Consider the following 27999-nt stretch of genomic DNA (forward strand, 5'->3'; position numbering starts at 1 on the left):
TTTTTAAAAATAGCAAGATTCATTTCAAAATTCTCCATCATGCATTTCTCAAGACTAACAATATTCTTCATTTTAAGTATATCTTTACCTCATTTGAGATACTGAATGTTCATAACATTACTCTAATAGCATTCACATCAAATATTCTGAGTTATCCAAAAATCTATCTTCAAAAGCTTCTAATTTTATTTATATTGGATCTAATCAACATTTATATACTACTTTCAGAAGTTCTATCTCTTAAGTCTCACATTTTAGGAAATTGTCACCATTGCCCTCGATTTTTCATGACACTGAATTATTTGAAAAATAATTTTGTCTTGGAAAAAAATGACCCATTTTACTTGCTTTCTGGACTGGATTGATTGTTGGCTCATGATTGCCAAGTTTTTTTGTTTTGTTTTGTTTTGTTTTTTAACCAGAGCACTGTTCTGCTCTGGCTTACGGTGGTGCAGGGGTTTGAAACTGGGATTTTTGGAGCCTCAGGCATGACAGTCTGTTTGTATAACCATTATGCTACCTACCCTCTGCCCCATTGTCAAGTATTATCCTACAAGAATACCACTTAGAAACTATGTATATTTCATGTGCAACACATTATGCCTACAGCTTTCTCACTACTATACTAATCTTGACCATTTTGTAATTTTATTTAACTTTACCAGAGTAATGCTGAGTTCTGGCATACAGTGGTGCTGGGTTGAACCTGATAATTTTGCTTTTTATAATCCAGTTTTTGAATTAATAGGAAGATTATGTGTACATATAACCTTTACTTAGCTCATGGCTTTTTTACACTTTCCCAAGAATTTAACATTTTTAGCATGTGTAGGTAAAAGTACTTTACCTGCCATTTCTTCTGAGGGCAAAAGTAATTCCATCTTTCTGGAAAGGAAGCAGTTTTGCTTTCAGTGTGTCAGGCAAAAAATCCAGCTCTTTACAAGACTCATGTGTCAAACAGGATGTCTGAGGTGTTAAACATTTTTTTATATTACAAGCTGTAGACATGATGAATCTAAAATGAAAGAAATCAGAAAAGGGAAAGGGTGCGGGTGGGGAATAACAAGTATTATTAAAGTATAGTGGAGAATTAGAGAATTAAGTATAAATTATAATAAGTATCTGCTACTTATAAAAGCTATGTACAAGTACATATGAAATGCTGTCTATATAGATGTAAATCTGCTAAATAATGTTCCCTGAATAAGTTTCTATGAAACGTGAAGCACTGAGACTATATACTTAGTGTACTATCTAGGAAAACAGCATTCCAATTTCTCTTTCTCCCCACTGTTTTTTATTTTATTTTATTTTATTTTTTATTTTGCCGCCAGGGTTATCACGGGGGCTCAGTGGCTGCACTGCTCCTGGAGGCCATTTTTTTCCTATTTTTGTTGCCCTTGTTGTTATTGTTGTCTTAGAAGCAGAGAGAGAGCAGTAGCGCAACAGGTTAAGCGCACATGGCGCAAAGCACAAGGACCCGCGCAGGAATACCGGTTTGAGCCCTGGGCTCCCCACCTGCAAGGCGGCAGCTTCACTGGTGGTGAAGCAGGTCTGCAGGTGTCTATCTTTCTCTCCATCTCTCTGTTTTCCCCATCTCTCTCTATTTCTCTCTGTCCTATCCAACAACAATGACAGACAGCAATGGCAACAATAACAACAACAAGGGCTACAAAATGGGGAAAATGGCCTCCAGGAGCAGTGGATTCCTGTTGCTTCCTTCAATGTAGGTTGGGGGCTGGGCATGAACCTAGGTTGCGCACATGGCAAATCACATTATCCAAGTGAGCTAGCTTTCTTTTCTTGAAATTGATTTATGTTTTGTTTTATTTTATTTTATTTTATTTTTATTATTTTTACCAGAGCACTGCTCAGCTCTGGCTTATGGTGGTGCTGGGAATTGAATGAGACCTCAGAGCGTTAGGCTAAATTCATAACCATTATGCTATCTCCTCAGTTCCCTATTTCTCTTTCTAATTTGAACCATTATATAAGCATACTCTTGTTTAATGTGACAATTATTATTACTGGAAGGTTATAAGTCAACTAGTTCTATATTATTTCTTATTTACTTATTTTTTACCAGAGCACTGCTCAGCTCTAACTTACGGTAATTCTGAGACTGAACCTGGGACTCTGGAGCCTCAGACTTGAAACTCTTTTTGCATGATCTTTATGTTATCTCCCCAGCTAAAACTGAATAAATTTCAAGAAAGGATGAATTTGGGTTTTTAAACATATTTATATACTTATTTAAGAAGAAGTACCTACGGAGTCGGGCGGTAGCGCAGCGGGTTAAGCGCATGTAGTGCAAAGTGCAAGGATCAGAGGCTCCAAAAATCCCAGGTTCAAACCTCTGCACCACCATAAGCCAGAGCTGAACAGTGCTCCAACCTGGCTGCCCATCTACAGGGGAGTCCCTTCACAGGCTGTGAAGCAGGTCTGCAGGTGGCTTTCTCTTCCCCTCTCTGTCTTCCCCTCCTCTCTCCATTTCTCTGACCTAACAATAATGACATCAATAACAACAACAATAACTACAACAACAATAAAAAACAACTAGGGTAACAAAAGGGAAAATAAATATAAAATTAAAATATAATAAGTATTTTTTAAGCCAACACCTCAGAAAGACAATGCAGTAAGTACTTTCAATTTTTTTTTTTTTTTTTTTTGCCTCTAGGGTTATTGCTGGGACTCGGTGCCTGCACGACGAATCCACTGATCCTGGAGGCCATTTTTTTTTCCTTTTGTTGCCCTAGTTGTATATTGTTGCTATTATTATTATTATTGTTAATGCTGTCATTGTTGCTACCCCTCTCTGTCTTCCCCTCTTTTCTTCATTTCTCTCTGTCCTATCCAATAACAACTACAACAAGGGCAACAAAATGGGAAAAATGGCCTCTAGGAGCAGTGGATTCACCATGTAGGCACCCAGCAATAACCCTGGAGGAAAAAATAATTATCAGAAATCAAGTAAAAAGTGAAAAGTGTAAGATGTTAGAGAGGTAGTTCATTTGGTAAAGCATACATTTTATAATGAAAGAGAACACAGGCTTAAGTCCCTGGTCACCACATGGGAGCACCATGTCAAGGAAAAGCTTCACTATTTGTCAGCAGTGCTGTGGTGTCTCTCCTTTTCTATCTTAAAAAGAAAAACAAGAATTTTCCAGTGGAATTGTTTAAGTATGCAATGACAGCAAAGTCCTGGTAGCAAAAAAAGAAGAAGAAGAAGAAGAAAGAAAGAAAGTCAAAAAGGAAAAAAGAAATTAAAGAAAAAAGAGAGCAGGGGAAGATTATATAATGGTTATGACTCTCAGGCCTGAGGCTCTAACATCCCTGGTTCAGTCCTTTGCACTACCATAAGCCACTGCACCACCATAAGCCAACGCTTAGTAGTGCTCTGGTGGGAAAAAAAAAAAAGAGAGAGAGAAGAAATGAAAAAATACATAATTTAAATTAATCATCAATAGAGTTACTGGGAAAATAGCACTATGGTAATGCAAAATGTCTTTCATGTTTGAGGCCTCAAAGGTACCAGGTTCAACCCCAGCACCACCAAAAGCCAGGACTGTGCAGGACTCTGATTAAAAAAACAAATGCATATCAGATTTCAGGCTCAGGGGAAGAAAGGAAAAAAAACAAAACAGTATAGCCACAGGCCCTTTGGAATATAACTAAAATATGCATACTAGCTATCTACAAAATGGAGGACCGCCCCCCCAACTCTTCATCTGCACTATTCCAGCCTTTAGGTCCATGATTGGCTTTGTATGTTAACTCTCTTTTCAAACACCAGGTTCCAGATGCTAGCAGGATGCCAAACAGACTTCCCTGGACAGACAATCCCACCAATGTGTCCTGGAACTCCACTTCCCCAGAGCCCTTCCCCACTAGGGAAAGAGAAAGGCAGGCTGGGAGTATGAATTGACCTATCAACACCCATGTTCAGCAGGGAAGCAATTACAGAAGCCAGACCTTCCATCTACTGCATCCCACAATGACCTTTGGTCCATACTCCCAGAGGGTTAAAGAATAGGAAAGCTATCAGGGGAGGGGATGGGATACGGAGTTCTGGTGGTGGGAACTGTGTGGAGTTGTACCCCTCTTATCCTATGGTTTTGTCAGTGTTTCCTTTTTATAAATAAAAAATCAAAATAAAATAATCATCAAATGAATTTTGTTCATGAATATATATATATATATATATATATATATATATATTTTTTTTTTTTTGCTTTGTATTGTCTTGTTTTTGTTTTTACCAGAGCACTACTCAGCTTTGGCTTTATCATGGTATGGGAGACTGAACCTGGGACCTTGGAGCCTAGGAAGGAGAGTCTGTTTAAATAACCATTATGCTATCTCCCCCATCCCCTGAAAACAAAAAAATTTTTAGGTATTCAACAAAATAGATTTGAATGTTAACATGGAACATATATTGTATAAATAAATATTTGAAAAAGTTCATAAAAATAATAATGTAGGGGGGCGGGTAGTAGCCAGCAAGTTTAGTGCACATGGTGGGAAGCACAAGGAATGCTCAAGGATCCTGGTTCTTGTCCCCAGCTCCCCACCTGCAAGAGGGTCGCTTTCCAAGCTGTGAAGCAGGTCTGCAGGTATCTGTCTTTATCTTTCTTTTTTTAATAACTTTTTCCCTTTTGTTGCCCTTGTTGTTTTATTGATGTCCTCATTGTTGAATAGGACAGGGAGAAATGGAGAGAGGAAGGGAAGACAGAGAGGGGGAGAGAAAGATAGACACCTGCAGACCTGCTTCACCGCCTGTGAAGGGACTCACCTGCAGGTGGGGAGCTGCGGGGTCGAACTGGGATCCTTCAGGGGTCTTTGTACTTAGCGCCATGTGCACTTATCCCACAGCGCTATTGCACTACCGCCCGAGCCCGGTCTTTCTCTTCTCCTGTCTTCCCCATCTCTCTGTCCTATCCAACAATAGCAATAACAATAACAATGGCAACAAAATAGTAAAAATGGCCACCAGGAGCACTGGATTCATAGTGTAGGCACCAAGCCCCAGTGATAACCCTTGAGGCAAATAATAATAATAATCATAAATAAATAATTTAAAAATAATATAACTATCAGATCGTAGTTGATTGTATTACAGACATATAATGAAATACTAGTAGTGTCAGGCTGAGCTTCACTGACGGGAGACAGATGACCAAGGGACTCATGGTTGAGCTGTAGGCAGTATCTCTTTATTCATGCAGGACGTAGCGCATTCTATACCAAGCTAAGCTAAACTAACAACTAAAACAAACAATGTTGTCTTTATATATACTTCCCAAGTAGGGTGTGAACAGGATGTGACGCAGAGAGGGTGGAGAGAAAAGTGACTGGTGAAAATCAGGGTGTGACAAGGAGAGGGGGTGGAGCAGGTGAGAATTCTACCACTAAACCACCAATGCCCTGGAGGGAAGGTGGTGCTTTATGTAAATGTAAAAGTGATTTATGTAAATAGACGGCAGTGGTTATGTAAATAGAATACAGTGGTTATGTAAATAGAATGCAGTGTTAAGCAGGGGGGATTTAAACCAAATGAAACAGAAGGGGTTTTTAAAAGCAGAATTAGAAGATACCAACAAGTAGCTATCAAAAAACAATCACTGACAGTGATTCAGTGATATCTATAGGTTATCAATAAATCAAAAAGTTTTCAGATGACCTAAACAGTAGGAAACCATTCATACATATGTGTGTACTTATAAAAAAGCAATCTATAAGGCTATTTACTCCTTACATACCACCAAGTGATATATTTGGGTAACAGGATTACTGAAAGATCCTTATTTATTTTTTCATATTTTCATGTTCTTTTTAATATATTGAGTATATATTATGTATATGACAGTGGGTAGTTTGAAAAAGAAAGTGACTGCTTCCATTGGCTCTAGAAACTTGGGATGGGATTTTAAAGTTCTTTTGTGTCTGATACCTCTTTAGGGTATAACAAATAACTGAGAAGCAGGAAGTAGAGTGGCTAATAACTTTGGAGTGAGAGGGACCTAGATAAAATTCATAGCTCCAAAATTAATTGAGAAGAAACTTAACATCTTATTTAACTCTATTTAGTCTTAGTTTCAAGTAATGGACTGGATGGATAGACAATGTAACAGCTATGCAAAAGACTTTCATGCCAGAGGCTCTGAGTTTCCAGGTTTAATACCTAACACCATCATAAACCAGAGCTAAGCAGTGCTCTGGTAAAATAAAATAAAAAATAAAGTAAGTCAAGTAACAATACATGCTGAGCAGCTGGGTGCTGCCATACCCAGTAGAGTGCACACTTTACCAAGTTCAAGGATCCAAGTTCCAGTCCTGAGTCCCAACCTGCAAGAGGGGAAGCTTCAAAAATAGTGGAGTGCTGCTGCAGATCTCTCTCTCTCTCTCTTTCTCATCCTTTAAGCTGATTTAAAACAAAAAACAAAAAAAACAGAGCTCTGGCTTATGGTGCTATGGGGGATTGAATCTGGAACTTTGGAGCCTTAGGCATGAGAGTGAGTCTCTGCATAACCATTATGCTATCTACCCCCACTCTCTCTCATCCTCTATCAAAAAGAGAAAAAGGAAAAAATATGGCCAACGGGAACATTGATGGAGTCATCCAGACATTGAGCGCCAAAATAATCCTGGTAGAAAAACAAAATAGACATTTAAAACACACACACACACACACACACACAAAAAGCAAAATGTAGCAGAGAGAATATAAATATACTTACACTAAACTTGGGATAGAGGAAGATAACAAAATGACTATGCAAACAGTCTTGTGCCTGGACTCTGAAGTCCTAGGTTCAGTTCCCTGCATCAGCATAAATCAATAAGCCAGAATTAAACAGTCCTTTTTTCTCTATAATTAAAAATTGAAATAGTGATCAGGGAGGCGGTGCAGTGGATAAACCATTAGATTCTCAAGCATGAAGTCCTGAATTCGATCCCTGGAAGCACAAGTACCAGAATGATGTCTGGTTCTTTCTCTCTCCTATCTTTCTCATTAGTGAATAAATAAATAAAATATTTAAAAATAAAATACTTTTTAAAAGACATTAACCACTGCTCCTGGTTCAGATAACAATGAACATAATGTCTTTGTTACTATTATTATTTCACCAGAGTTATGACTGGGGCTCAATGCTTGCTTGACTCCACTGACCTTGTAGGCTTTTTTTTTAAAAAAAACTTCTTTTGATAAGAGGAGTGTTGGGGTTGGGGAAGGAGGCACCTTGGTGCTTCACTGCTTGTGAAGCTCCTCCCCCACTATCCCAGCTCCCTCCAGTGTGGTGGCCCAGGACTCGAATTCTGGTCTTTTGATAAGGTGAGTGACCTGTGTACTCTATTATGTAAGCCACTCTCTGGCTCCCTCATCATTATTAATACTACTGGAAGGGTACATGATAAGTAAACCAAGCATTTATAGAAGACGGTACTGCTAAAATATATTGGAAATTTTAGCTGCATTAAAAAACAAAGACACAACACATTATCTGATAGATCAACAACATTAGTTGAAAGTTATAGTTACATTCCTACATCTAGAAGGATTGCACCATGAAACTAGTAATCTATTAAACACATAAACAATACAAATACACATTGGACAAAGACTAACTAGTACTTCCCAAGATACTCCCCCATCCAAGAAAAGGAAAACATTTATTTAATACACAGGGAAAGGAAACAGAATAAGTGCTCAAAGCATGACAAATAAAGATGACATAAAAGTAATCTTACTATTAACTGCATTTGGTTTCTGTCTTCACTACTTTGGCGAATCAAAGAAAAAAAATCTTGTCTTCCTTTGGCATTGTTTTATCTCCAAAGTCTGGTAGAGTGATTAGTACAGTTTAAGTGCTCACTAGATATTTTCATAATATATAAGATGAAGTCTCATTTACACCATATGTAAACTAAGGATTTAATTGAGAAAAAAATCTAATTCAAATGATAGAAATGAGTTTAAGAGGGGCCAGGCGATAGCGCACCTGGTTGAGTGCACATGTTACAGTGCACAAGGACCCTGGTTCAAGCCCCGGGTCCCCACCTGCAGGGGAAAGCTTCACAAGTGGTGAAGCAGGGATGTAGGTAACTCTTTGTGTCCCTCCCTCTCTATCTCCTCCTTCTCTCTCAATTTCTGGCTGTCTCTATCCAATAAGTAAATAAAGATAATAATAAAAAATTAAAAAAAATAAATAACAATAACTACAACAATAAAAAACAAAAGGCAACAAAAAGACAATAAAAAAATGAGTTTAAGAAAGAAAGCAACCAGGTGTGACAAAATTAGATCTTATTATTATTATTATTTTTCTCTATCTCCTCTACCTAAAACAGTCCAACAGTAAACGTAGTTAGCCTCACATCCTGGTAAGGGGATAAACCAAGGCCTAGTGTACTGAGTTTGGCAGATGTGGGCTCCAAAGTCTTTATTATGATGACTCATATATTACTATATTATAGTTGTCATCCTCTCAACATTTGTTTAATGTGTACTTTACTTTAAAAAAAATGAGAACATTCTTGGATATCAGTTCTGAGCCCTTCATTAGTGTGTCTCCTTTAAAATAGTCTTTCTTTTTAAATTTTATGCAAATGGAAGGAAGTTACCTCTTAACCTCAGTACTTTTAGTCAGAGGACAAGCAGTCATGCTTCAGGCTCAGTGGTGAACCATTCAAAGGCTGGAAAGATAGCAAGCAAAACAAAAAAACCTTCCATTCTAGAGACTCTTTGGCCCCAGTTTCAATCCCTAGGCCCACCATACACCAGAGTTGAGCAGTCATCTGGCTAAAAAAAGCAAGAAAAGAAACCTCCCACAAATACATTCATGAAATTAGTTAAGATGTTACTCCAGGGTTGAAACCCAGAGATGGAGAATGATGTTATGGAGTTGGGAGCTAACCCATCCGATCTCACCCACATTTTCTTAAAATGCAACTAAATTCCATTCAATTTCTTATCTTTATCCTAAGAAATCAGTCTGAACCGCCACGCCACGCCCGGACCGCCACACCTGGTGTATTTGCAGCAGAAACTCCAACTCCCGCCACAGATTTGACATGTGTTGGCCACAAGGCGGAAGTGACTTCAAAGGAACAAAGTGAAAGTAAGAGAATTCATATGCTAAGAATTTAAAAGCCGTACTATGTTCTGAGAAAACTCTTAGGAGTATCCTTGCAAATCTGCTCTCTACTGTGGTAAAGGAGGCGGCAAGGGGTTGTGTGTGTGGGAAAATAGCTTTGCTAAACTAGTTCCCCGCCCCAACTCCAAATCATTCAAAAGTTTGTCCCTTCTCATTGGTCAACAACGCTGTAGGGCTATTTCCCAAGAACTACAGTTCCCATTAGGCTTCGCGGTAAGTAAATGAAGGAAAGAACTTCGGTGGGAACATAGGACGCTGGGAATTGTAGTCCCGTCCAGGTCTAAAAGCGACAATCGCCCCACCTCCCACTGAGGCTGGAAGAAACAAGGTGTTCGACTTAGAACCCGTTACTGCTAAGGGGAAGGGACAAATCTTCAAGCAGTATTCATCCACCCTCCGCCCTCACCCCTCACGGAGGACGACATTTTTCTTTCACTCCTATACATCACTATAAAACTTCTTGAGGAAATACGGTCTGTCTTTCCAATATCTCTAGGTCAGTTCAAACTCTCCAAACTCTCCTACCTCAGGCTCTTAACTCGTGGGAAAAGGTGGCTCCTTAACAAGTGGGCAAAATGGCTGTCCTTTTCGTTTCATCATTGGTTGTCCTTTACGTCCTTCAAGGGCGGTTACTTAACGCCGATTGGTTCTTTTTCCTAGAGGGTGGAGGAAGAGTTGTCTAGGCTCTCCCGCGGCTCGGGAGGAGATCGAGGGGTGGAGAGAAGGCCGTAATCTTAGATATGATTGGGTAACCTTCCTGTCACTCCGAGGGTAGGCCGCCTATGATTGGTTGGCTGCCCCCTCAAAGAGAACGAAGGGGCGGAGACAATGCGTGGTGGGAAGGGGCGGGATTCTGCCAGCCGCGGCTGCCGCCGGAGCCGGTGTCCGGGCTGGTGATGGGGTTAATTCCCTTTCGTGAGCCACTTACTTGCACCCACCCAGCCCTGCCGTCGTCCCGCTGCGCCGCGCTCCAACCGCCTCCTCCTCCACCTCTTCCTCTGTAACGCGGGTAAGAGATGCCCCCCCCAGCTCCCCAGGAATAACGCGCCGCCTCCCCTCCCCCGCCCGCCAGCCGGTAGCGCTAACGGAGAAGGAGGCAGGCAGGGGGCGAGATGTGTGTGGGAAGGTGGCCTTCCCCGCCGAGCAGTCGTCGCTTCAGCCGGGGCTCGCTGAGCTGCTGCCGCTGCTGCTATTGCTGCTACCCCGCCCGCCTGGCGGCCCGCGGGGAGGTTGGATTCCGAGGGACCTCCGACTCGCCCGGCCCGTGGCCGCGGCTGCAGCTGCAGCCTCCTCCACCGTGTGCCCACCTCCCCCAGCCGAGGGCCATGTGAAACGCTAAAAGCCCCTCGAGGCCTAGAGGAGGAGGCAGGGGAAAAGTTCCCGAGTCCCTGCCATAGCTGCTGCTGCTCTGCCCTCGCAGCTCCTGAGACCGAGGGAGCTGCCGCGGCAGGCCTGCCCGGAGCGGGTGGCGGGTGGCGGGTGACGGGCGCCTGTGCCCCGGGCCACCTCGCGGGCCCCCCGCCTGGCAGGGGAGCTGGGCGTTCCGACCGGATGGTGAAATGTGGGTGCTTCTCTCGTGTGGTACCTGAAAAAGCACAGTGGGAATATTGGGGGAAAGAAAAAGAAGGAAAAAGAAAAAGTTGAATGACTGTCAGTGCCACCGATTTAGGGGGACCAGATTTACACACATGGTGGTTGAGACTTGGGCTGTCGTCCTCCCATTCATGGAAGTTTTGTTATTTTCGCTCTTTCCCTTTCTCTCTCTTTTGCAATTAGGTGCAGAGAAGAGTTCCTCTGATCTTAGAGGTTTGGTATATAGCTTCAGTTTCTTAAGGTTATCATGTCCCCATGTGTAATTGTCTTGGGATAGCAGATCAGCTGACAGGTGAAGAGGTGCTTTTCAAAATTTTAAGGCTTGTCTAATAGAAAAAAATTTTTTCCTAATGTTTATTCAGGGTGATAATTTGCTTAATTATAATTCTGAAGAAACCCCTTGCTAGGGGTTATAAAACAACAAACTTTGGGGTACTGAAAAAGACCTGGAAGCTCATCTATTTAGGATATTTGATATAAAACAACAAACTTTGGGGTACTGGAAGGGACCTGGAAGCCCACTTACTTAGATATTTGAAAAAGTAAGGTCTACATATTATTTAGTCTACTTGTTACTTGTATGTTTAGAACTGGACATGCCACAAAAATTTGGCATATTGTGTGGTGTTTGAAAGTGAGTCTTTGGTTCACCTCTTCATGCCTTGCTTTCTTACCTAGAGATGAAAGTCATTAAATTCTTTAATGACATTAGATTCTATAATTTGTTGTAGGCCAGTCTGTAATCAATTATAAGAGTCATAGGTCCATTTCTGAGGTTACCAGAATAAATCCAATTTCTGAAGACTGTGTGAAGCCATTTCTTCATAATCTGAAAAAACTATACTGACTTGCTGAGCTTTCATATTCCATGACAAATAACATCTCTGCAGATTTTACCAGGGCCTAAAATAAATTTGAGGGTTATATTCATGACCTATAAGAAATTTGAATGTATATTAAACTTTTAAACATAATCCTGAGAGTTCTTAGACCCTCCCCCCAAGATAACCATAGTACATGCTGTATACACAATAGATACTACTATTTAAGAATTTATTTGAAAGAGAGAAAAAAAAACAAGAGTACTGATCATCTCTGGTTTATGGAGATGCTGGGGACTGAACCTGGGACTTTGGAGTCTCAGGCATGAAGGTCTTTTATATTAGCAGTAGGCTGTCTTCAAAAGCCCTGCACAATATATTCTAAAACTTGTAGTTAATGCAATATACACTTGATGCGTTCAGATCTTGTGTGCTATACAGACATAAAGACTTGAAAATACAGGAGGCTTCTGCATTCTCTAACCGGGAATCCTCTGTGAGCTTCTATTCACTTTTCTTACCTGTAAAATGGGATGCTACTGCTTATTTCATAGAGTCGTGAGAGTTAAAGATGAAGTTTATGGGGTCCGGCACAAGCGCAGCGGGTTAAGTGTAGATGGCACAAAGATGAAGTTTATAGAGCCCTTAGAATTAAGTTAACATAGTATTATGTATTAACTATTGTTATTCTTAATACATATTAAGAGTTTGTTTTTGACACAAGACTTGCTGCATCCTTAGAATTAGTGAGGAATAAGAAGTTTTTGTTTATGGCGACTGAATACAATTTTCAGCTAAAATAGTTATTTTTCAAAAGGAAAGGTAATAGGCCCATCTAGTAGAGTACACATTACCATGCACAAAGACCCAGGTTCAAGACCCCAGTCCCTACCTGCAGGGGGAAAGATTCACAAGCCTTGATATAGTGCTGCTGGTGTCTTTCTCCCTGTTGTCCCTCCCTGAGCCCTCTCAATTTCTCTGTATTCAAAAAAAAAAAAAGTAAATAAAAGGAAAGATACAAAGTAAATTGGACAGAAGATACAAATGTTTAGTTAAAATGCAGTGTTTGTAAAATACATTACAAGTGGAATCCCAAGTGAATACATTCCATATTGTAGTGGTAAAAATAAAGATATATACACACACACATATGCATTGGAGAGAGAAGTAGAACATCATAACAACACTCTGGTACATATGATGCAATTAGACTCAGGACCTCATGCCTGTAAGTTCATAACTAGCCATTGTGCTATTTCCTGAGACCCTATTTATTTATTAGAGAACCAGAACACCACTCTGGCAAATGTTGAACTCAGAACCTCATGCATAAGAGTCCAATGTTTTATTCACTACAACACTTCCCCAACCACTGGATTGATTTATTTTGTAAGAGAAGGTGGTGGGGGAGAAGACAACAGAGCATTAATTACTCTGGCATACTTGATGCTGAGGATCAAACTCTGGATCTCATTTTTGTGTGTCCAGTGCTACACACCCTGGGCCAATTGCATTTTCATTTTATTATTGTCAAATTAATGACAAGCTACAGTTGAACTCTAGAACAATTAAATCTAAGCAAATTATTTGAATTCATTGTGGCCATCAATTCACTATGCACCCCCCCCCCCACACACACACACACACATCACCACCGCCAAAGTTGTCACTGGAGCTCAGTGCCTACACTAGGAATCTACCACTCCTGGAGACCATTTTTTCCTATTCTCTCTCTCTGTATATATATATATATATATATATATATATATATATATATATATATATCTTTATTGGGGGAATAATGGCTTACAGTCCACATGTGTAACATTTCTCTGCATAACACTCTGACACCCTACCTAGATCTTCCTCTGCCATCGTGTTCCAGGACCAGAACACTCCTTCCCGCCCTAGAGTTCTTTACTTTGGTGTAATACACCAAATCCAGTCCAAGTTCTCTTTCTATTTTTGACAGGACAAAGGAATTGAGAAGGGGAGGGGGAGAAAAGGAGAGAGAAAGACACCCATAGCCCTGCTTCACTGTTGGTGAAGCAGCCCTCTTGCAGGTGTTGCCCAAGGGCCTTGCTCCTAGTGACACCTACACTCAACTGGCACCACAGCCTGCTCCCAAATGCTGTTTTTTAATTTTCATTAATTTTTGAGTATTTCTGTAAAACATACCATACACTCTGTTCCTTTATCCCAGACAGTTTATGAAAATGTCCTTTGTCTTTTCATATAATAGTGTCCTTGGAGATTACAGACAAATTTAAAGTTAGCATTAAAATAGTTTGATGGGCTGGGGAGGTAGCATGGTGCTTAATGCCTGTGGCTCTGGGGTCCCAAGTTCAATCCCAGCACCACCATAAGTGAGAGCTGAGCTGTCTGGCCTTTATCTCGATCTCTTTCATTAAAATAAATAAAACACTTTATTATTATTTTAAATAGAATAATTTTTAAAAGAAGTTTTATTGTGAAATCTTTCAAACAGTAATGCCCGCCCAAGGTTGAAGGTAGCTAGCTGTGTTTTTTTTTAATTAGTGATTTGATAATGAGTTATGAGAATGTAAGATTATTATAGAGGTGTGATTCCACACTGAACCCTACCACCAAAGTTCTATGTACACCCCTTTCCCCCTTCCATAATGAATATATTACAATTAAGTACACCTTGAGGAAACTTCCAGCTATAGAAAATTTCTTAAGATTAAAGTTTATTTAGGGAAAGAAATACTAGGGGGAGCTTCAGTTCTGTGTCTTCTCTCTCTCTCTCTCAGCTAAAAAAGCCAACCCAGTGCTGGGAAGATAGTATAATGGTTCTGCAAAAGACTCTCTGAGGCTCTTAAGTCCCAGGTTCAGTACCTGGCACCATAATCAGCCAGAGCTGAGCAGTGCTCTGGCTTATGTATCTCTTGTTAGTATAAAGTAAATAAAATAGTGGTCCGGGAGGTGGAGCAGTAGGTAGAACATTGGATTCTCAACCATCAAGTCTCGAGTTCAATCCCTGGCAGCACATGTGTGATATCTGGTTCTTTCTCTTTCTTCTTGTCTTTCTCATGAATAAGTAAATAGATTCTTTTTTTAAAAAAATAAAGTAACCCACAATGACCTTGGGTCCATACTCCCAGAGGGTTAAAGAATAGGAAAGCTGGGAGTCGGGCGGTAGCGCAGCAGGTTAAGCTTACTGCAGGTGGCGCTACGCACAAGGACCAGCGGAAGGATCCCGGTTCCAGCCTCAGGCTCCCCACCTGCAGGGGAGTCACTTCACAGGCGGTAAAGCAGGTCTGCAGGTGTCTTGTCTTTCTCTCCTCCTCTCTGTCTTCCCCTCCTCTCTCCATTTCTCTCTGTCCTATCCAACAACAATGACATCAATAATAACTATAACAATAAAACAACAAGGGCAACAAAAGGAATAAATAAATAAATAAATAAATAAAATTAAAAAAAAAAGAATAGGAAAGCTATCAGGGGAGGGGATGGGATACGGAGTTCTGGTGGTGGGAATTGTGTGAAGTTGTACCCCACTTATCCTGTGGTTTAGACAGTGTTTCCTTTTTTATAAATAAAAGATTAAAAAAATTAAGTAAATTATATATATATATATACATATATATATATATAGGGGTGGGAGAAAAAGCATAATGGTTATGAAAAGAGACTATCAAGCCTAGGCTCCAGAGTCCCAGGTTCGATCCTCCATGCCACCATAAACCAGAGTTGAGCAATGCTCTAGTTAAAAGAAAAAGAAAGAAAGAAAAAAGCCAGCTCAGCAGCGTTGAAGGTGGCTCAGTGGATCAAAGTATTGCACCCTCAAATATGAGATTCTAACTTTAATTCCCGTAATTGCATGTTCCAGAGTAATGCTCTGGTCCTCTCCTCTCATAAATAAATATAAGGGGGGGGACTAAAATTTAAAAATCACCAGCATAGAACAGTGAAGCCATGGCAAAATCAGCAAAAAAAACTTTTTGTCAAGATATAATGCAGAAGACAAACATTGCCAGGCAGTAATAAAATACATATATTTTTTAAAGATTTATTTAGTACCAGGCGGTGGCACATTTGGTTAAGCGCTCATATTATAGTGTGCAAGGACCCAGGTTCAAGCTCCTGGTCCCCACCTACAGGGGGAAAGCTTCACAAGTGGTGAAGCAGGGCTGCAGGTGTCTCTCAGTCTCTTTCCCTCTCTAACTCCCTCTCCCCTTCTCAATTTCTTTCTGTCTTTATCCAATAATAAATAAAAATTAAAAAAAAGATTTATTTATGAGCGAGAGAGGAGAGGGACAGAGAACTAGAGCATCACTCTGGCATATGCAATGCTAGATAGAAATTGAACTTGGGAACCTCATGTTTGAGTGTACAATGCTTAAGCCACTATCCCTCCTCCCAGACCACAGGAGATTGGCTTGTATTGGTACTTGAGAATACCTAACTATACCCATATGAGGATTTTTCTTTTTTTTTTCTTTCTTGCCTCCAGGGTTATCGCTGGGGCTAGGTGCCTGCACTAAGAATCCACTGCTCCTGGCAGCCAATTTTTCCCCTGTTCTTGTTGTTGTTGGATAGAACAGAGAGAAATTAAGAGAGGAGAGGAAGACAGAAAGGTAGAGAGAAAGTTAGACACCTGCAAGATCTGCTTCACCACTTGCAAAGCAACAACCCCCCCGCAAGGTGTGTGGGGGGACTGGAACTGGGATCCTTGCACAGGTCCTTGTGCTTCGCACTGTGTGTACTTAACTGGGTGCACTACCACCCGGCCCCCAAGGATTATTTTGTTTCTTTAGATTTGTTTATTAATAGGAGGGGAGAACTAAAGCACTATGGTGGCATGTGTGAAGTCAGGGATTGGACTCAGGACCTCATTCTTTACCCACTGTGCCACCTCCCTATTTGCTTGAGTAAATTTAAATTCCTTACAAATAAACTAGGGGCTGGGGAGACAACACAGTGGCTATGCAAAAGATGCTCTGAAGTCCCAGGTTCAGTCCCCAGCACCACCATATGCCAGAGCTGAGCCGTGCTCTGGTTTAAAAAAAAAAAAAAAAGAAAGATGGGGGTGGGTGGGAATTGTGTGGAATTACACCCCTGTTATTTTGTAGTTTTGTAAATCAATACTAAGCCACTAATAAAATTTTAAAAATGGGGGTGGAGGAACTAGCTGTGGTGCACCCAGGAGAGCATGTTACAGTACACAGGACCTGCGGAGGGCGGGGGCTTTAGCAGGGGTGAAGTAGTATACATGTCTTTCTCCCTATCTCTCCCTTCCCTTTCAGTTTCTTTATCTAAAACAAATAAAATGAAGTAAAATAAGAAATTTTAAAAATAAAATAAAGTTGATTTAGTTTCATTTTTTTTCTATTGAAAATGTTACAGTGGCTGGGGTTTGGCAGCAGGTTAAGTGCACATATTACTATGCGCCAGGACCCATGTTCAAGTCCCCACCTGCTTGGAGAAAGCTTCGCAGGCAGTGGAGCGGTGTTGCAGATGTCTCTCTCCCTCTTTCTTCCCCTTCCCTCTAATTTCTTTCTGTTTATCAAATTAAATAATAGAAAAAGCAAGAAAATGTTACAGTAGTAAAAAAAAACCTTGGGACTTGTTATGTTTGTAGTATCTTGTTGCAATTTAGAGTTAGAAATTGTCACTATTAATATTTAATGATATGCTGTAAATTTGTCGGGCAGTCCTTATGTCAAAGAGATATGATGACAAGCAGCTCTTGAGCTCCAAACACAGAATCTGTACTATCTTTATTATTCCACCTGCATATAGAGATAACTGATAACTAAGATGGTTATCATAAAGCGGGTACAGTGTGTCAGATTTTTCTCAGTAGAGTAGTACTTTCAAAACAGATAAAATTATCTTTCATTCTGAACATTCTAGTCATGTTTACAAAGAATATAGGCATGTTAAAAAAATCAAATCATACAATTCAGTATAAGTTTATTGTTAATTTGTTTCCCAAATAAGGCTGTCCAACTTTTAATTCAGATAGATACAAACATTTAGACACCAGAGCTGCCCCTGCTGCCATTGTTCTTTCCAGATGATGCCAAGACTGGAACCTTGGTTGCAGGCATGGCAGGGCACATATGCCCTACCCAGTGAGTTTGCTCTCTCTGGCATGATTGTTCTCATGTCTTGCTTAACTTACACTTCCATCTGTAATCTACCCCCTACTACCTCAGTAAAAGCAATGTAGGGAAAATAGTTTGAATTTTTTGTTGAAAAGGCAATAACTGGACATTTTATTTATTTATTTATTTCATATGGGGAGCCATGGCATCACTCCTGTACATACAGGATGGGACATCGAACTAGAGCATCCAGTGCTCCCCCACATAAGCCATCTATCTCCCCAGCCACGTGACATCACCTAAAGGTTTACAATATTATAATTTGACTTTTTTGAGCTTTACTGAGGTCATTAACTGTTTTCAATTACTTTTGCAGCCTAGATATGCAATGAGGTGTTTTTTTTTTCTTTTTGCATTTCTCCTAATTCAGCCAAAGGTTGGTCATTATTACATGAAAGTATTCTAGTTCATTTCCAAGTAACAACTTGTTATATTACTTAATATTCTTTGTTTCTCTGAAACAGATGACTTTTCTTTTTAAGATTTATTTATTACTGAGAACCTGCTCTTTGGCACTTCGGATGCTGAAGATCAAACTCAGGATCTCATTCTTCTGTTACTAGTGCTGCAGTGCTTTTACTTCCCAGCCCTTGTCCGTCTAAATTTTTTATGTATTGTGCTTAGCGCCAAGGAATGAATCTGAACTTATGAGGCTCAGGCATACTAACATACTGCTTTAACGCATCGAGCTATTTCCTCCAGGCCCACATATATTATTCATTTCCCATGGCTATAAAATACTATGTCAAGAGGCTTTGTACTTGTTATTCAACTAAATATTATATTTTAAGCCAACTAATGATAAGATGGAATGCAATTTAAAAAAATTTTATTTAATTTTATTCATTTTCCCTTTTTGTTGCCCTTATTGTGTTATTGTTGTAGTTATTATTGTTGTTGTTATTGATGTCATTGTTGGATAGGACAGAGAAAAATGGAGAGAGGAGGGAAGACAGAGGGGGAGACAGACATCTGCAGACCTGCTTCACCGCTTGTGAAGCGAATCCCCTGCAAGTGGGGAGCTAAGGGCTCGAACCAGGATCCTTATGCCAGTCCTTGTGCTTTGTGCCACCTGCGGGCTACTGCCAGACTCCCTTTTTTTTTTTTTTTTTTTTTTTTAAGATAGAGAGAGTGAAAGTGACCATAGCACTGTACCTTCCTTTAATCCTTCAGTGTTATGGGAACTGGGCTCAAATCTGTCTACTCTGTTCCCCTCATCTCTTTCCCTTCCCTCCTTCCTTCCTAAATTTCTTTATTTATTGGGTAGAAACACAGAGAAATTGAGAGAAGAGGGAAACATAGACAGAGAGAAAGACACCTACAACACTGTTTCACTATTTGTGAAGCTTTTCCTCTGCAGGTGGGGACCAGGGTCTTGAACCTGGGTCTTTTCACACTGGAACATGTCTGTTCCATCACCAGCTGGTCCCAAACCCCTCCCCTTTTTTTTCCCCAGAACGCTGCTGCTCAGCTCTGGTTTATAGTAGAAACTGGGATCTCTGAGCCTCAGGTTTATAAGTCATTTGCACAACCATTATGCTGTCTCCCCAGCCCAGCCTCTCCTTAATAAAGATATTCAGGTCAGGGGGGCTGGGCCATGGCACAATTGATTATGCACACATATTAAAAAACACAAGGACACTGGTTCAAGCCCCTGGTCCATACCTGCAGAGGGAAAGCTTTACTAGTGGTAAAGAAGTGCTATGGGTATGTCTCTCTCTCTTTAATGTTTTATTTACTTTATTGAGAGATACTTCTGGAACATGAATAGATACACTGACCAGTGGAATAGAATTGAGAGACCAGAAGTGAGCCCCCACACCTATGGACATCTTTGACAAAGGGGCTCAGACTATTAAATGGGGAAAGTAGAATCTCTTCAACAATGGTGTTGGAAACAATGGGTTGAAACATGCAGAAGAATGAAACTGAACCACTGAATTTCACCAAATAACAAAAGTAAATTCCAAGTGGATCAAGGACTTGGATGTTAGACCACAAACTATCAGATACTTAGAGGAAAATATTGGCAGAACTCTTTTCCGCATAAATTTTAAAGACATCTTCAATGAAACGAATCCAATTACAAAGAGAGATACTCAGAGTGCAGTGATGAATCCAACATGCCATCTGAGTGCCCTTGCTGAGAGATACTCAAAGAGAGAGTGAGTGAGCAAGAGAGAGAAACCAGAGCACAGCTCAGCTATGGTTTTTAGTGGCGTTGGGGATTAAACCTGGGTCTTCAGAGCCTCGTGTATTATGCTATGCCCTCCCACCCCTTCTACCTATTTCCTACTTCCCTCTGTCTCTATCCAATAAATTAAAAGATATTCAGATCAATTATCAGCATAGAATCACTGATGTAGCCATGATTACTTTAAATGTTTGTCACAATACTCTGATGTTTTTGTGCCTGCATTCTTTGGAATATGTTGATATCCCTGATAAGTGCCAAAGACTGATGGGATTGAAGTATCAATTATATTGGGAAATAAAGATATTCATGTACAAGACTATTGTTCTTGGGACTGGGCAGTGACTCATGTAGTTAACAGCACAAGTTACTATGCACAAGGACCCAGGTTTAAGCCCCCAGTCCCCACCTGCAGGGGGAAAGCTTCAGGACAGTGAAGTGTCTCTTCCCCCTCCAGTTTCTCTGTTTGTCATGTGTGTACAGTTTCATGTCTTCGCTTTCATTCTCCTACAATCCCCCTAGCTTCAACATTATTTATTGATGGAATGTTGATTCATAGGATTGTTGTCATATGGGTACATTTCCACATTTTCCCAGGATAGATACCAGTACATCTCACCCTGTTACCACACCATCATCCTGCTCTGCCATAGGGACTTAAATACTATTTATTTATTTATTTGATAGGACAGAGAGAAACTGAGAGGGAGAGTTAGAGAAGAACGTAGAGAGCTGGGTGGTGGTGCACCTTGTTGAGCATGCGTGCTACAGTGCACAAGCACTGAGGTTTGAGCCCCTGGCTCCCCACCTGTAGGAGGAAAGCTTTGTGAGTGGTGAGGCAGTGTTGCAGGTTTCTCTTCCTTTCTGTCACCTCCTTCCCTCTCAATTTCTGGCTGTCCAATAAATAAATAAAGATAATATAAAAGAAATTTTTTTAAAAAGAGAAGAACATAGACACTTGCAACACGACTTCACCACTTGTGAAGCTTCCCCCCTGCAGGTAGTGACCACAGGTATGAACATGCACCCTTGCACATGGTAACTTGTGCACTCAACCATGTACACCACTACCTGGTCGCTCATAGAGATTTAAATCCTGTGGTCCAGGAGGTGGCATAATGGGTAAAGCACTAGACTCTCAAGCATGAGGTCCTGAGTTCAGTCCCCAGCAGCACATGTACCAGAGGATGTCTGGTTCTTTTTCTGTCTTCTCCTATCTTTCTCATTAATAAAGAAGTAAATTCTTTTAAAAAGAGAGAGAGAGATTTAGGGGCCAGGCAGTGGTGCACCTGGTTAAACACACGCATTACAGTGTGTAAGGACCTGGGCTCAAGCCCCTGGTCCTACCTGCAGGGGGAAAGCTTCGCAAGTGGGGAAGCAGGGCTGCAGATGTCTCTCTGTCTCTTAATCTCTCTCTCTGTCCTCCTTCCACTCTCAATTTCTCTCTCTCTATTAGGTAATAAATAAATAAAATATTTTAAGGAAGAGAGAGATTTAAATCCCAATTCGCCCTTAGTGCTTCTCCTTCCTTCTTGTCAGCTACCATAGACTACAGTCCATTGAAGTTTTGACCTTGTATTATTGTCCTTTGCTTTATTTCTTAGATTCTGTGACAGAAAGACATCTTTGAATACCATGGGTAATTGAAACTTTTTGTTTGTCTGTTTTATTGTGGTATAAAATTTACCATCTGAAGCATGTTTAAGTGTATGGCTCAGTACAGTTAAATGCATTCACATTGTTGAACAATGTGATTGGTTTGGATCTTAGGGATTCTAGCTCTGAAGTGTACCTCAGCCACTGGGAATTATCCTTATAATTAACATAATAATCCTAATCCCCCTGACAGGTAGTATTCTCTTAAAGGCTTCAAAGGCATTTTTGCAGCTGCTACCCACCAATGAAAAGACTTCTCTCTCTCAGATTGGAATATTAGAGAAGAACAAGGAGAACCATATCAAAAGAATGTGAACCTTGTTGTCCAGGTAGTGGCACAGTGGATAAAGCTTTAGATTTAGGAGCATGAGGTCCTGAGTTCAATCCCCAGGACTTTCATGTGCTGGAGTGCTGCTTTGGTCTCTACCCTACCCATCCCCTCAATCCTAATAATAAACAATTATAATAAATAAATCCTAATAATAAGGATGTGAACCTGAACTGAAGTCATGAACTAAATAACCCATAACTATCACACAGAATCAGCAAAAGCTGTAAGAACTTCAAAGCAATAGCTAAGAATGAAGGTAGCTGGGAGTGGTATTTATACTTTTGACTTTAATCAGTTCTCTCAGGTCCAAACCTCATCAAAAGCAGAGGTGTTTTTTTTTGTTTTGTTTTGTTTTGTTTTTAAAGCAAACAATAGGCCAAAAATGGTGTCACTCATGCTAAATACCACTGAGACTTACTGATTAAACTAATTTCATTTGTGTTCTCTCCCAAAAATGGAGAAAAAACAAAAACAGGAGATTCCTGGTTGGCACTAGGAAGATAATCCATATACTAGAACTTTCTCACTTTCCCCTCATGTAAATGACTTTCCCTGAAAGTACTTTCTTTTCTTTTGCTAATTATCTTGTCCTTCCTCCTTTCTGACTATAAAAACTTCATTTTGTCATTTTGTACCACTTCTCTCTTTGGATTTTTTATTTTAGTAGGTTTTTTTTTAAATTTTATCCCCTTTTTGTTGCCTTTCTTTCTTTCTTTCTTTCTTTCTTTCTTTCTTTCTTTCTTTCTTCCTTTTTTATTGTTGTTGTTGGATAAGACAGAGAGGAATGGAGAGAGGAGGGGAAGACAGAGACCTGCTTCATCTGCTTCACCGCCTGTGAAGTGAACCCCATGCAGGTAGGGAGCACAGGGCTGAAACCAGGATCCTTATGCTTTGCGCTGTGTGGGTTCAACCCACTGCACCACCACCACCCGGCTCTGCCACTTCTCTCTTTGTTCCTTGGGAAAGGGCCTCCAGGCTACTTTTTCCTTTAGATACACCAGAGCTTTTCCTTCTGGTACCACAGCATCCCCAGTGTGCCAGGACTTGTGCCACTATCTCTCCTGCCCTCATTTTGTACTACTTTTTTTTTAATGAATTTTTTAGAACATTATAAAAATATATACCTGTTTATTCCCTTTTGTTTCCCTTGTTTTATTGTTGTAATTACTATTGTTGTTGATGTCGTCGTTCTTGGATAAGACAGAGAGAAATGGAGAGAGATGGGGAAGACAGAGAGGGAGAGAAAGACACCTGCAGACCTGCTTCACCACTTGTGAAGCGACTCCCCTGCAGATGGGGAGCCTGGGGCTCGATCCAGGATCCTTACACTGGTCCTTGCGCTTTGTGCCACCTGTGGTTAACCTGCTGCCTGACTCCCTGTACTACTTTTTACAGTTTTTTTTTTTTTCTTTTTTTCCTCCAGGGTTATTGCTGGGCTCGGTGCCTGCACCAGGAATCCACTGCTCCTGGAGGCCATTTTTTCCCCCTTTTGTTGCCCTTGTTGAAGCCTCGTTGTGGTTATTATTATTACCATTGTTGATGTTGTTCGTTGTTGGATAGGACAGAGAGAAATAGAGAGAGGAGGGGAAGACAGAGGGGGAGAGAAAGACACCTGCAGACCTGCTTCACCGCCTGTGAAGCGACTCCCCCGCAGGTGGGGAGCTGGGGGCTCGAACCGGGATCCTTACGCCTGTCCTTGTGCTTTGCGCTTTGTGCGCTTAAACCACTGCGCCACAGCTTGATACCCCCCTTTTTACAATTTTTTTCTTCTTGCTAGATGAGGTGTTGTCTGATTCATGAATCATTTAATAAAGACCAATATTTAAAATGTTAAAAATTCATATGTAGCTTTCAGACTGACTTTTTAAATTTTTTTTAAAATATTTATTTTATTTATTTATTCCCTTTTGTTGCCCTTGTTGTTTTATTGTTGTAGTCTGACTTTTTTTTTTTTTTTTGTGCATCTTAACAAACCAATCTAGTTGTACTATAAATACAATTATCCGAATTGGAATTCTTTTGTTTATTACCAGAGCACTGCTCAGCTCTGGCATATGGTAGTGCTGGGGATTGGACCTGAGACCTTTGGGGTGCGTCAATCACAAAAGTCTTTGCATATCCATTATGCTGTCTTCTTAGTCCTAGAATGGGAATTCTTTTTTTTTTTCAATTTTTATTTATAAAATGGAAATATTGACAAGACCATAGGATAAGAGGGTACTTTCTATATAGTCCCTACCACCAGAACTCTGTATCCCATCCCCTCCCTTCTAGGGTTCCTTTTTTTTTTTTTTTTAATTTATAAAAAGGAAACATTGGCAAAACCATAGGATAAGAGGGATACAATTGGAGGTCAGGCGGTAGTGCAGTGGGTTAAGAGCACATGGCGCTAAGCACAAGAACCGGGCTAAGGATCCCAGTTCAAGCCCCAGCTCCCCACCTGCAGGGGAGTCGCTTCACAAGCAGTGAAACAAATCTGCAGGTGTCTGTCTTTCTCTTTTCTCTCCCCCTCTCTGTCTTCCCCTCCTCTCTCTATTTCTCCTGTTCAACAGCAACAACATCATCAGTGACAACAATAATAATAACCACAACAATGATAAAACAACAAGGGGAGCAAAAGGGAAGAAAACATAGCCTCAGGAGCAGTGGATTCATGGTGCAGGCACTGAACCCCAGCGATAACCCTAGAGGCCAAAAAAAGGGAAAAAAAAAGAGGGATACAACTCCATGCAGTTCCCACCACCAGAACTTCATATCCCCTCCCCTCCCTTGATAACTTTCCTATTCTTTAACCCTCTGGGAGTATGGACCCAAGGTCATTGTGAGATGCAGAAGGTGGAAGGTCTAGCGTCTGTAATTGCTTCCCCTCTGAACATGGGCGCTGACTGGTCGATCCATACTTCCAGCCTGCCTCTCTCTTTCCCTAGTGGGACGGGGTTCTGGGGAATTGCAGCTCCAGGACACATTGATGGGGTTGCCTGTCCAGGGAAGTCTGGTTGACATCATGCTAGCATCTGGAACCTGGTGGCTGAAAAGAGAGTTAACATATAAAATAAAGGCACACAGGTTGTTGACTAATCATGAACCTAAAGGCTGGAGTAGTGCAGATGAAGAGTGTGTGTGTATGTGTGTGGGGGGTGTCTTCATTTTGTAGGTAGCTAGTAGGCCTATTTTAGTTATATTCCAAAGGGCCTGTGGCTATACTAGTTGTTTTTTGTTTTTTTCATTGAGCCTGAAATCTGATATGTAGGTGGATCCTAGTTAATTGTCTGGGGAGATGATGTCATGGCTGGAAAAAGGACCAGAAAGCTAGATCAGGGAAGAGAGTAGCTCCCAAATATGGGAAAGGGGTATAAATATTGTTGACTGTAAACCCCATCGATTTGATGTGATCTGAGGCCCATATTCAGTTTAGGAGCCTATGTGACCTCTGCATCCCTGCAGATCTGAGCTCACATTCTGTGGTCATGAGTAGGAATGTTCTAAGCTGCTCCAGTATCAGGACCCATCTTCGTCAGGTGTAGCATAGAGTATGTTGTCCAGCCTTCCTTCAGAGGGTGGAACATTCTCTACTGTTGTTGATCCAAGTTGAGGGCAAGGTCCTATGGGGGCCCACAGAATGGGAATTCTTAATAAATAGCACTTTAGGGGCCAGGTGGTGGCACATCTGGTTAAGCACTCACATAACAGTGCGCAAGGACCTAGGTTCAAGCCCCTAGTCCCCACCTGCATGGGGGAAATTTCACAAGTAATGTGTATCTCCTCCCCCTCAATTTCTCTCTGTTTCTATCCAATAATAAATAATAAATAAATGAAAAATAAAAAATAGCATTTTAAAGAAACGTTATAAACATAAATTTGTTTTTTTACTGTTATTTATTTATTATTAGACGGAGACAGAGAGAATTTAAGAGGGGTAGGGGAGATAAAGAGGGAGTGAGACAGAGAGACACCTGCACCCCTGCTTCACCGCAAGCAAGGACCAGGGACTTAAACATGGGTTCTTGTGCACTATAATGTGAGCACTTAACCAGGCGCACCACCACCTGGACTCTCTCCTTTTGTTTCCTTTCTTTCTTTCTTTCTTTTTTTTTTGCCAGAGCACTGCTCAGCTCTGGCTTATGATGGTGCAGGGGCGGGGGGTGGAAATAGGGGGTTTGGATTGAACCTGGGACTTTGGAGCCTCGGGCATGAGAGTCTCTTTCCATAACCATTATGCTTTCTACACCTGCCCCTTTTTCCCTTACATTTTTTTTAATATATATTTTTTGTTTATTTTTATTTATTGGATAGAGACAGAAAGAAGTTGAGAGGAAAGGGGATGATAGGGATGGAGACAGAGAGACCCTTGCAACACTACTTCACCACTTGCACAGCTTTCCCCTGCAGGTGGGGACCAGGGGTTTGAACCTGGGCCTTTGAGCACTGTAACGTGCGCACTCAACCAGGGGTACCATCACCTGGCTATGGCCTCTCTTTCTTCTCCTTCTCCTCCCTTCCTCTCTTTCTCTTTCTCTTTCTCTCTTTTTCTTTTTTTTTTTCTTTCTTATGTGACACCTGGGTCCTTCCTTGCCAATGCATGATACGACTACAGGAAAGGTGTTTTTTTCTTTCTTTCTTTCTTTTTTTTTTATGATTAACAGTGGGCTACAAGGTTGTGAGATTACAGGATCTAGTTCCCTACCCTTCAGCCTCTCGGCGATAACCACCATAGTTCTCACAAAGTCTTAGAAACAATTTGTTTCCTTCTGGGTTCTCTTTCCCTTTCTTTTCTTTTTTCTTTTTCTTTTTGTATTATTGTTGCCCTTGTTTTTTAAATATTGTGTATATATATATATATATATATTAAAGATTTTATTTATTTATTAATGAGAAACAGGAGGAGAGAGAAAGAACCAGTCATCACCCTGGTACATGTGCTGCCGGGGATCGAACTCAGGACCCTCATGCTTGAGAGTCTGATGCTTTATCCACTGCGCCACCTCCCGGACCACGCCCTTGTTTTTTTTTTATTGTTGTTGTAGTTATTATTGTTATTGTTGATGCCGTCGTCGTTGGATAGGATAGAGAGAAATGGAGGAGGGGAAGACAGAGGAGAGAGAAAGAGAGACACCTGCAGACCTGCTTCACTGCTTGTGAAGTGACCCCCCTGCAGGTGGGGAGCCGGGGCTCGAATCAGAATCCTTACGCAACGCTTCACACACTTACGCTTAACCTGCTGCGCTACCACGCAACCCCCTTCCTTTCTTTTATTTTGCAAGTTCATGTGTATTAGTTCTCTAGATTCCATGTATAAATAAGACCGTATGGTAGTTGTCTTTTATCTCTTATTTCACTAAGCATAATCACTTGCAGTTTCATCTACTTTGTCATGAAGGACACAACGTCATCTTTTTGATTGCATGGTAGTAATCCATAGAGTATACATCCCATAGCTTTTTAGGCCAGTCATCAGTCAATGGGCATTTAGGCTACTCCCACTCTTTAGCCATTGAACCTGGGTGCTTATGTCCCTTCAGATTAGTATTTGTTTTTTGGGTAAATGCCTAAGAGTGTTACTGCAATTTTAATTTTTCTTTTTTTTTTTTTAATACTTTATTTACTAGTTAATGAGAAAGATAGGAGAAGAGAGAGAAAGAACCCGACATCACTCTGGTACATGTGCTGCCAGGGATTGAACTTGGGACCTCATGCATGAGAGTCCATTGCCTTATCCACTGTGCCATCTCCTGACCACACAATTTCATTTTTACTTAATAACTATCTACGTACTGTCTTTCAAAGGGGCTGCACCAGTTTTCATTCCCACCAGCAATGTAGACAGAGTCCCTTTTTCTTCATGACCTCACCAACACCTATCAGTTCCTGTTTTGCTGGCAGAACAGTTATTCTTTAGTTTTAGAGAGGGCAGTTGAGAGCAGAGACACCACAAGCACATTTGTGCCATCCCTTAAGCCTCTCCCCTTCCTCCTCCAGTGCTGTTGTCTGTAGAGCTCTTGTGTGGTGCTGAGGCCCAATCTCAGCCTCCTGCATGGGAAGGCATGTACTCTGCCACATACACTGTATCTCAGCCCTAAAATTCGTGTAGGCTGAATTTCCACTTTTCCAACTC

At 40.9% G+C, this 27999-nt stretch overlaps 2 protein-coding genes across 12 annotated transcripts in view; one reads left to right on the top strand and one right to left on the bottom strand.

Annotated features, from left to right (window-relative positions):
* The window catches only part of ZRANB3 (zinc finger RANBP2-type containing 3), a 177090-nt gene extending 167357 nt beyond the window's left edge, over nucleotides 1–9733 (bottom strand). Inside the window, exons 1-3 of one of the 4 annotated variants that reach the window (XM_060178035.1) lie at nucleotides 9684–9733; nucleotides 9030–9101; nucleotides 848–1015 (exon numbers count right to left, since the gene is read on the bottom strand). In XM_060178035.1, the coding sequence (XP_060034018.1) occupies nucleotides 848–1008 (161 nt within the window). In that variant the 5' untranslated portion in view covers nucleotides 1009–1015; nucleotides 9030–9101; nucleotides 9684–9733. Of the gene's footprint in view, nucleotides 1–847; nucleotides 1016–8625; nucleotides 8698–9027; nucleotides 9273–9683 lie in introns of those variants that run through there. The other 3 variants (XM_060178034.1, XM_060178033.1, XM_060178036.1) reach the window with 3 other exon arrangements.
* Nucleotides 9734–10003: 270 nt separating this feature from the next.
* R3HDM1 (R3H domain containing 1) overlaps nucleotides 10004–27999 on the top strand; it is a 132337-nt gene continuing 114341 nt past the window's right edge. For all 8 annotated transcript variants that reach the window (XM_007525021.2, XM_060178041.1, XM_060178043.1 and 5 more), the window contains exon 1: nucleotides 10004–10167. The gene's annotated coding sequence lies outside the window, so the exon portion shown is untranslated. The remainder of the gene's footprint in view (nucleotides 10168–27999) is intronic.

The sequence above is a fragment of the Erinaceus europaeus genome, chromosome 18, assembly GCF_950295315.1.
Source record: "Erinaceus europaeus chromosome 18, mEriEur2.1, whole genome shotgun sequence".
In the NCBI taxonomy this organism is placed as follows: domain Eukaryota; kingdom Metazoa; phylum Chordata; class Mammalia; order Eulipotyphla; family Erinaceidae; genus Erinaceus; species Erinaceus europaeus.